Raw genomic sequence first — 10865 nt, forward strand, 5'->3', positions numbered from 1 at the left:
CCTATTTAGGCACAGCTGCTTGCTGTGACAATTGTGTAAGAAAGGGTTCAAAACCTGGTGAGGGTTGCAGTCGGGCAAACTGCTCTGACATGGAATAACCCTCCATTGTCTTGCTCCTGTCTATGGATTTGGAGTTTGGTAGATCTTTAAGAGTGTCTTTAAAGATAGGGGTAAGGGGTTTAAGTCTTTTGTTTTAGGCCAGTACACTTTTCATGGATTATCACAAAATGCCTTTCATTCCTTTAGCCATCTAGTTTATTAACTCAAACAAACTCCAGTGCAGGGCTCCCGAAAAAATGGCCACAAACAAAGTGGCTTGAACTGAACCAGCCAATCTCCAGCCAATATTCCGGCCAATCACAAGCTCGCCTCAGAGCCACAGCATAGACTGTTCACAAGGACTGGGGACTGCCCAGTTAACCCATGAATCTTTACATGCATATGAGGAATCAAACATATGAAGTGTTTTTGATCCATAGATCTGAGCATAGCCACCACCAAAGTACTTGATAGAGCACATACATATCAGGCTTGTTTAAATCTGTTAACACAAACTCCACTTATTGCCACATGGTAAAGCAATCAATGCAACGTAAATATTTCATATGAAAGTCTGGGTGAGTTTATAGCTCTACAGCGGAGCTATAATTAGATCTGAATGAGAGCGCTACCTCTAAATTACAATAACATCATTTAGCTAAATTGGTCTGCCAGGGCAGGACAGAACACTCATTGTGAGGGCCATGCTGGAGTCAAATGCTTTGAAACCAATCATACATTCTCAGCCAAGAAGCACTCTGGTACACACAGTCTGTTCCCAGAGCGACAGGTGCTTTATTGAATGTGATGCGTCATATGCAACTGACTTTGTCACCACACACACACACACACACACACACACACACACACACACACACACGCACACACACACACACACACACACACCAGTAAAGTGAGTGTGAGGGTCCAACGCGGAGTAGGGCGGCTCTCAGAGTCGACAGTAGTGAACCAAATGAGTGCTAGAGGTGGCTAGGCAGCAGTGATTGAGTGGGTATTGTGCTGGTGGACTGCTCTACTTCTTCTTGCCAGTCTTGGGTGCTTTATCTAGTCCTTGGATATATTTACGAGGGATGTGGTATTCATCTGTAAAGAGACAAAAGGGTTGATTATTCTCACCAACTATCTACATTTTCTACAAAAAGAATGAAAAGTTTCAGTGTAAACAGCAAACAGTCAACATTGTACCAGAAGAAAAATAGGCTTCCATGCAAAGACAGCAGCTATTGTAGGACACAAAACAGGTCAAATCTTTACACACACACACAGAGACACACACACACACAGGATTAATTAATGAATCTTACAGTCACCAATGGAAAACCCCATGCAACCACAACCACAAAGTCATTAGGCACAGCTAGTGTCAGGTTACGTCCTCACACACACACCAAACTGCCAGTTTCTCTTCCTTTTACAAACTTATAAATCCATAACTGCAATAAAAACAAACCTCAAGATGATAATATGAGTCCATATTACAGGACCGAGGAGGCCAAACGGAGGACACATGGGCCATGTGGTACCTACCTACCGAGGACACATGTGCCGTGTGGTACCTACCTAGCAGCAGAATGAGGAAACATGGGCCGAGTGGTACCTACCTAGCAGCAGAATGAGGACACATGGGCCGAGTGGTACCTACCTACCTAGCAGCGGAATGAGGACACATGGGCCGTGTGATACCTACCTAGCAGCAGAATGAGGACACATGGGCCGTGTGATACCTACCTAGCAGCAGCTTGCCCACTTGCGTGATCTGGTTCCCCTGGACCTGCACTAGAACGCGGTCTTTGGCACCGGGCACGCTGTGCAGCACCGCGCTGGCCTGAACTCTGTGCTGAAGGGCCACCGACACCGCCGCCGGGTCCAGTCCAAACACCTCCAGGTTCTTTACCATGGTGACCTGAAAGAAGGAGAGAGTTATGAAATGTTACTACTACTACTACTATAATAATCATCATCATCATTTTATTCTTATAGCACTTTACACTTTACAATACACATAGGAACATGCATTACATAGAAGAAACACACACACAAGAGGAGTAGTGGTATGAAATATAAAAAACTGGGGAATATGGCTCTATATCCACAATAAAAACACTTCCACTGAATAATGTTCTATGCTTAGCCAAGAAATAGTACACACTACTTTAGAGAACACAGACACACTCTTATAAAAACATGACACAACATATCCAGACCCGAGATAAAGACACACCATATTCTTTATAGACATAAACACACATATAATACAAATATAAACATAAACACACAGATGATGAATCACTTAGTAGCACTTCTGATGGTCACGCAGAACAAGGCCATTACAGTACAGAAAGGGAGTAGAATCGTAGAATCTTTTATACTCTTATCTAATCCACTTAAGTACCTTCTTGTTGGAGCCCCTGGAGGCCACTGAGATATCAATTGGCTCCACAGCGCCCTTCTTCACTACTGCTCGCTGGCCGGGGAACTGCAGCTGGTGGCACTGCTGCATCTTGCCCAGCGTTCTGCAAACACAAGGGGGCGCTATTCAGTCAACTCAAGCTCACTCTAGTCAGTAGTAGTGTGGTGCCTCACATACGTTTTGGTGCCTTGTGTTTTGAGGCCTTTACCTGGTGAAGAGATCATCCCATTTGAGCTTTTCAATTTCATTGTACTCGGATTTCTCCAGCAAACAGTCACACAAAGTTGGGTTAATAGTGACGAAGCTGCGAAGGGAACAGAGATGCCGATCAGGGGTGCGTTTCCCAAAACCATAGTTGCTAACCTGTAAGCAACTTAGTTGGTTGGCAATGGGAAATTGCATTGCAACCAACAAAGTCGCTAACTTAGTTAGCAACTATGGTTTTGGGAAACACACCCCAGAACTGCTAACATTTACACTTACATGGTCCAAAACATAGACAGAATATTATAAGCATGTTAGGTGAGAAAACATCAAACTTTTTAGTACTAAATCATATGGCAAAACCCTCACTTTTTGTTGACCTCATCAACCAGCTCATTGTTCTTGACGTAGTCAGTGATGATGGTTCTCACGTCTGCGGGCTGCAACGCTGCTCCTTTCCTGAGGATAACAGGAGCACAGTCTGAGCCAACCTCAAGACAACTTTCCCACAACAAAGCCCGGACTGTTTGATATTTACTCAACATAAACATAATTACAGCTTTCAAGATGTGGTGGGATACATTCTCTTTTGCTATATGCAAAGTATCTGATACTTTACACACCTTTTGTGTGCATCTTGGAAGAGAGGCTCTAAGCGTGCGGTAACCATATACATCACAGTGATCTCAGGGGGGTGGTACAGCGCCTCACTCCCCGGCCCCGCCTCCGCTGGGGCCTCTACTGGCCCACAATCCTCGGGGGTAACAAACGAGCGCAGTCTGAAAAGGAGGTAAAAGCATGCACAGACTCAAAAGCAGAAGTTCTCTTAAGGCAATTACACTGTGTATGGGAAGTCTGGTGAAGCCACTGACCTAAGAGAGGGTTTGAACACACATGCACAGCTCTTAAAGAGAATTCCAGTGATTTTTCACATACATCTCTGTTTCTCGAGGACACCGAGTACTGTGGGTACGAAAAAAAACGATCACAAGAAAACAATCGGTTCTACCTAGCTCGAGTTGCTGCAACCAACAGCAAGAGCTACCAGGCAGCTACAGCGTTACACTCTGAGGACATGTGGGCTCATGAACATGCCCCCAGAGAAAGAGAGATCTATGTGATAAATCACCGGAATTCCTCTTTAAACCAAGGAAAACGTCTATGCATGAAGTGAACGCTATAAGAAAGCTATTATATAATAATCATCTATTTTCAAATCTGTAACGGCCTGGCCCACGTCTCAATTCAGGCATAAAATACTGTCAAAAGTCTGTTGCATGAGGATTTAACGACCCGCTAGCTGCCCTTTCTTTGAGTACACTGCCAGGCCCCAAACAAAAATGAAGCCCTGCTTGGAATTTCTCTGGGAATAGTGAAGGGAAGGGTGAGCTACCTCTCCTGTGTGTGTCGTACAGTCCTTGGTAGTAAATATAAACATAAACATAAACAACAAACACAACATCCTGTGCCATCGCTAACCCTTAAAGGAGTACCGTCACACCGGTGTGATGGGAATGTTGAGAAATGAACGTTCTAAAGAATATCTGGGTTCATTGAATTCAACATAGAATTTTAGAACCTTCAATTGTTGCGGAACTTAGAATGTTCAAAAACCTACACCTTTAAGGGTTAAGTCAAGTTTCACCCTGTGAGTGTGTTGGTGTGGAGGGACCAAGAAGGAGTGCGGGAGACTTACTCGCGGTGTTTCCAGTCCACCGCTACGATGCTCTCCACGCCTTTACTCAGCTCCTTCACCTGCACCACCTGGTGCTGCGTCTGCATGCACTGCAGGAACTTGGACAGCTGGAGGGAGACAGTAACCGGGGTGAGAGCACAGAAACAGGAGATGAGTGAAATGAAAAGGACTGAATTCTGTTTTATATCAGGCAGAACGGTCCGACACTTCTCATCCTGAAAGGCAAGCTCTGCTCTATGTGGTGTTTCGGTGAGATATTTTTGATGAGGTCTAGCGAGTCATCTCTTTGATGCAACTGTGTTTCATGAGTCTGGCCTACTTCCTCTTCAGCTAAAGATGTTCTACACACTCTCCAGCAGGCCTCGTACTTCTGTCATGGATGTCTAGAAATAGCACAGTGTCTAGTTGGACCATTTGATATTTTTCTGTTATCTTTAGCAATTTACCCCAAGCATTCTATTCCACATCACTCCAGGATAGTGAGTCACAAGAATCCATTTGCTCTTTTGTTTTTGTAGGAGATAATAGCAAAATCGCAACATTCCAATTTACATTGGATAACACGAAATAATTTTCTTAGATTAAATAATGGAGAAATAAACCACTATATCACTGAAACGCTGTTTGGGGTATAATAATTCAAAAACCTGTTACAAAGAGTATAATTTTAACTGTTGTGTTGTAGAGTGGAATCTGGTTTATATATAATAAAATAAAACACTATACCTTTTTGTAGCTAGATTTCTTAATGTCAAGCTGCTTCCCACTAGGGCTGGAAGGAAGGAAAAAGTACATTAACATTCACATTTATTCATTTATCAGACACTTTTATCCAAAGTGACTTACAGCAAGAGAATCACATTCAAGCTACAGTGCAGTGGAGACCTTAGCTAGGAATTACTACGGCATCTGCCAATACTATTAGTAGTGGATGAGAGTGCCGACATTATGAGAACTAGTCAAAGTGTGGTAGGAGGAGAAAGTGGTAGAAGTAAGTGGTGGGAAGCGCGCACATCCAGAGTACATCCACACTCCATGAAGACAATAAAACCCCACTCAGGACCGTCTGCGTCAGCTAAGTGGATTCTACACATAGTTGGTGTGTGACTAACCATATTAACGTGTGTTTTAGGGGTGTGTGACTAGGGGATGAGATGAGTGGGGATAGTCATACCAGCAGGACACCATGTGGATCCGCAGGAAGGTGCTGGTCAACAGGGGGAGCTCTGATTTCTTCACCTTGGTTTTCAGTGCATGGAAGAAACACTGGAGGAGTAACTCATCCATCTGCTCTGTAAACAACAACAAAAGACAACAACACGTCAACATTCCCACCAGACAGGCTCTAATTCCACCGTACCCCTGGAATCCCTGGAGCAAGGACCTCTACCCAGAGCTGTGTCTCCTCTCTAATCCTGATGGCCCCTCATGCAGAGGTACACAGGAAGGTCAAGAGCACCTCAGGGCCTCCTGCAGACACCTCGTTTTACACGCTGTGCTGATAACATCAGGGACCTATCAACAATGACATGACAAAGTCATTGCACTACGTATGTCCGAACAGAGTTGTAAAAGTCTGGCTTCAGAAAGTAAAAGTCCTACCACATATTTGTTCCAACTATTCACTAAACCAGCAGATTCTAATTAGCACAACTCATCTCAGCCAGGTAGATCAGATACTCATACTTTCTGAAGCCGGACTTTTACAATTCTGCGTCCAAATAAACTATGAATAGTTTAATACATGTTCGCATACATGGTTGGAGAATAATGACATAAGTATGTGTCTTCATAGTCTAATCAATCTATCTCCTCACACTATGAATTGTGTGTTAAAACTGTAATCAAAACTGTTCAAAATGGGCATTTAATGTTAATTCTTCAGTCTGAACCTTCCTGGAAACCTTAAAGACTGTGCCTTTTGTTCTTGCTGCAGGATTGCCTGACAAGGTTGACAGGACTGTCATTCCGCTGCTCGCAAAGGCCTTCATTAGCACAGTTTGACCTATTACCCCTTCAAAACAGGCCACAAAACAAGCCCTAAGGCAGGGAAAGACGATCTCACTGAAATCCCTTAATTTTTCCCTCTGTGAAACTTCAGTTTCTCTCACCTTGAGGAGATCTGGAGTCCTGGTCCTCCAGTTCTTCTCCTGCGTCTTCCTCATCGACCTGCTCCTCCTCGCCCTCGGCTAGGCTTAGTTGCTGGATGTTTGGACAGGTGGAGTTGACATTCGTCGGCCGACTGCCCTCAGGGGTGGGGTGAGGTTCTCCTTCACCGTTCTCCTGCTCTCCCTCCTCCTCCTCGTCTTCACCTCCACCCTCCTCTAACATTTCCGCCACATCCTTGTCATCGTGCGCAGCGATGGTAGGAGGAGCACTCTTATCGCCAAATGCCCTGTGGAAAAAAACAAGGGAACAGATTTGTGGTAAAGAAAAAGACAACTTGGAAACTTTACATGGGTAGCTGAAAGAGTAAACGCCCCTATCACATATATGTAGCATATGCTACAAAAAAATCAGTCTGTGTTATGGATGACTTATCAGCTTAGCACTGGTGACACCTTATTTAAAATGTTTTCTAGAGTGTATCCTACAGATGTGGTGTTTGTAACTACAAACCGATGCGATGCTAGAGATGTTGTGGATTGTGCTACAAAACTATCAACCTCTGTAGCACCAGTGCTATGAGCAACAACAAAAAACAGCCCTGCTATCCAAGCATTAAATACCTTACATCCACCAAAAACATTAATACTGCAGTAAGAGTAATGAAGGTCTGGCAGGGCAGTACAGTACATGGGAAACTGTGGTCCTCACCATAGCTGATCCATGTAGGTGTGGAGAACATTCACTCCCTTGCCCTTCATGCCACTGCTTGCCATCTCTGAGTTGGACATGGTAACAGTTCCCACAGCAACAGGCGCTCTTGGAACAAACAATATTTATCAAGCTTAAGGAGGAACTTTCAAGCTTATTTCTAATGTTTAGCCATTTAGTCTAATGATCTGACAACCTTCAGTCACAGAGCTCTTCAGCCACTAAGCTCTGTTCACCTTTACAAATGTATTCTATTCAATAGATTAACCACTAAACAACGTTGGAAAGTGCAGTCTTGCATACCTATTTCCAACCACAGTAATGGCACAGACATCTCCACGAGCAACTTCAGGGAGACCGGACGGAGGCGCAACAACCCCAGGCAGCATGAGATCTGATGGGAAGAGATGGGCAGACGTGTAAATGCATTGAGAAATCCTCTCTGTGGCATAACACATAATAGGGAATTATTTTGGCATGCTCACATTGTCAGTGGTGTTCTGTCGCTAAACAACGGTTCTGTCGTTAACCAGTGACACAGACCGAGTTGCAAAGTTAGTGATTATAAAAATCATTTTCTTCCGACATACAGTACCTGCACCGCCAATTAATTTCTGTATAACTGCTGGCCAGGTTCTGAGCGCTGGGAGCATATCAGGATACCTCCAGAGGGTGTACACTGAAAAATATATTTTTTAAAGGGTTTCGATCAATAGACGACAACATCTGTTAAAATGTATGTAAGCAGTACAGCATTGTACACATGAAGTTCACACGATTGCAGACAGTACTTCCTAGTTTAAAGCAATGAAAGGTAATTACTTGAATCAATGTATGCAAATGAGCAGCATTTCAACACTATGCCATCTTATAGTAGGACAAGACCAACGGGGTTTGGCAACAATGACTTCCTTTGTACCTGTGGGGTAAATCTGTTTCTCCAGTTGGAAGAAGATAGGATTCTTGTGGAGTACATAAAATGTAATTCCATCTCCTTTATGAGCATAAACTTTCATCACATTCAACTCATCTTTGTTGGGAACGAGTTCTGACAGCTCATCCGCCGAGAGGGATGGAAACGCCGCGGAGATATCAGCTCGCAGCTTTCTCCTACAACCAGAGAGATGCCAGTTAGTAATCATCACGCAATCGACTAATTTCATTGGTGTTAGGCTACAGGCCACTAATTCTGCATTTTCTTTTGTCCTGAGCCTGTACACAACCAGTGTTTAATCAGATAAATCGGTACAGGTTCTAACGATAAGAGAATTGCCGTGAAATACACCAAAAGTTAATGTTTCAGTTCAGTTATTAACGTTACAATGGTTAACGTTATCAGTGTCCCTGTCCAGAAGTTACTGCATACTGTACAAGATTCGCATGGGACAAAGAGCTGACGACGAAGCTGAGTGATATTTATAACGTTAACATGGTCACAACACAAAATAAATACATTATTTAATTGACTAGTTACATCTGTTTCTGCATTGAGTACTTTTATTTTGTCTAGAAATCTAGTAAGCAAGAAGTCACACCTGTCAGATCCTTTAATTACTGTATTGGACTTCACACGAAATGCTTTCTCGAACATCTTGGCACTGGCTGAAAACAGGTATCTGCGAGGTATCTTCTTACAGAATGATGATCATGTGCTATCTAAAAATTATTAAATATCTTACAGACCATTGTTAGCTAACTAAACTGTATGCTATTTGCAGCAGTTGCCTCCTGCTTGCTGTGGGGAAACACATGTAACACAAAATACGTCCGGGTAGGAAACAAGTTATTCTAATATTGGCGTTCCTATATAGTCCAGTCATTTTAGGAGAAAGGGTTGAACAAATTGCAACACAAGCAAACTTAACTGATTTTGTATCCTCAATATGTCCTGAATAAGGGAAAAAAAGGCCCGAAGAATCCCAATAGGGGAAAGTTTAGAAAAATACCTAAATATACCCTATTCATGCCTATACAGTATTTTTCTCACGCAAATAGGGGAAAAAAAATTAACCTTCACATATCACCATGAAAATTACTGAGTTGATTACTTACATCAAGACAAACAAAAATTTATTATAAGTTTTTTGAAATTGTTTGTTAACATGGGCAAACAGGGCATAATGTAATTATGTATAGCTAAAGTGACCCAAAACGAATTGCAACATTTGACAAACAAATTGTCCAAGGCATGGAGGAAGATATTACATGTCTTAACTGGTATTATATCTCATCTAGAGGGTATATGCTTATAGAAAATATATGGTTTATGGTGTTTAATTTGTTTTCCCTGGACAGTATAGGCCAAAATGTATCCACTTTACACTAGATTCGCCTTTACTGAATAGAGGGCAATGTATTGTGCATGGCATAGAGGAAGATGGGAAATGTCTTAAATGGTGTTATATCTCCTCTAGAGGGTATATGCTTATAGAAAATATATAGTTTATGGTGTTTAATTTGTTTCCCTTAATAGTGCAGGCCAAAATGTATCAGCTGTTCACTTGATTTGCCTATACAGAATAGAGGAGTATGTGTTATGCATGGTATGGAGGAAGATGGGACATAAGTTGATTGATGCTATATTTCATGTACAGTGCATATACTTTTAGAATATGTATAGTTTTGACTGTTTTATGACCTTGGTAAAACCATGACCCATGCATAGGCATGCATTGTTAATTATTAATCTTAAACTATATTTATTAGTATAGCATTTTTGCCAGATGTCACAACAATAGAGTCACTTGGAGGCTAACTGCAGTTATCCCATCTGCACCCTTCTGTCGAATTAGGACATGATCATGTCCATCTTCAACTTTGCCTTCACAATTTTCCTGCATTCACTAACATAAACATACTGTGCTGTCCGATTATTGTTTTAGACAAAAATTGTGCAAATTAAAGGGGCATCATACAGCCCCCTCTGATTGGACAGACATTATATCAGTCACCCCTGGGCAAGAGGTCAATTACTATAAGACTTGCAAAATGATGGACTGATACTTTAGTGTGATATACTGTATGTTTCAGTGACCTCTAAATCAGATTAAGTAAACACCAAACCACTTTCCTAGGCTGAATAATGCCTATGTGTTTGTACAGATTACACATTGTGGAACACTTACATGCAAAAAACCCACTTGGCTCTATTTAAAGATTCAACAACCATTTCCATTGATTCAAAGGGCCACAATGTAAAAATAGACACCAATTTTGCAACAAACCAGTCTGAAATAAGCCAAAAGAATTCACTCTTTGTTCTCATGTTCCTCAACAATGCAAGATTTTAAAATTCCATGTTAAGTTAGATGGGGTCAGATATTCTTTAGAATGTGTATTCTACAACATTCTAATTACAGTTTTTTCAGTATTTGCTGAAGAATAATGCATAAAACAACCCTCATTTTAACATATTTCCACCAACTGGATTTTCATGGTCTTTTACTATGGTGTAAAGATCACCAATTGAAATATACAAATTTGAAAATAAATTCTGTTGCAATTAGTTTTGGGTCAGACCTTTGCCTAGACTATTAGCTCCGTTGTGATATTTATACAAATTAGCTATACATAATTACATTATGCCCTGTTTGCCCATGTTAACAAACAATTTCAAAAAACTTATAATACATTTTTTGTTTGTCTTGATGTAAGTAATCAACTCAGTAATTTTCATGG

At 41.7% G+C, this 10865-nt stretch overlaps 1 protein-coding gene across 2 annotated transcripts; it reads right to left on the reverse strand.

The window, feature by feature from the left end:
- Positions 1-283: 283 nt before the first annotated feature.
- eif2d (eukaryotic translation initiation factor 2D) lies at positions 284-8928 on the reverse strand. Of its 2 annotated transcripts, XM_076275635.1 has the most exons (15): positions 8723-8928; positions 8107-8297; positions 7783-7866; positions 7491-7581; positions 7188-7295; positions 6482-6765; positions 5545-5662; positions 5097-5142; positions 4371-4477; positions 3298-3453; positions 3044-3133; positions 2679-2774; positions 2453-2573; positions 1789-1963; positions 284-1143 (listed from the first exon to the last, which is right to left on the reverse strand). In XM_076275635.1, the coding sequence occupies exons 1-15, from the start codon at positions 8776-8778 to the stop codon at positions 1073-1075; spliced, it is 1794 nt and encodes a 597-aa protein (XP_076131750.1). In that variant the 5' UTR covers positions 8779-8928; the 3' UTR covers positions 284-1072. The 2 variants fall into 2 exon arrangements, with proteins under 2 accessions (XP_076131750.1, XP_076131751.1); XM_076275636.1 differs by lacking the exon at positions 8723-8928 and having other exon boundaries at positions 7673-7866; positions 8107-8156.
- Positions 8929-10865: the final 1937 nt, after the last annotated feature.

The sequence above is a fragment of the Alosa pseudoharengus genome, unplaced genomic scaffold (genome assembly GCF_046254945.1).
Source record: "Alosa pseudoharengus isolate Yale_2024_CS ecotype anadromous, Long Island Sound unplaced genomic scaffold, YU_APseudo_1.1 YU_APseudo_1.1_scf_9, whole genome shotgun sequence".
Lineage (NCBI taxonomy): Eukaryota > Metazoa > Chordata > Actinopteri > Clupeiformes > Clupeidae > Alosa > Alosa pseudoharengus.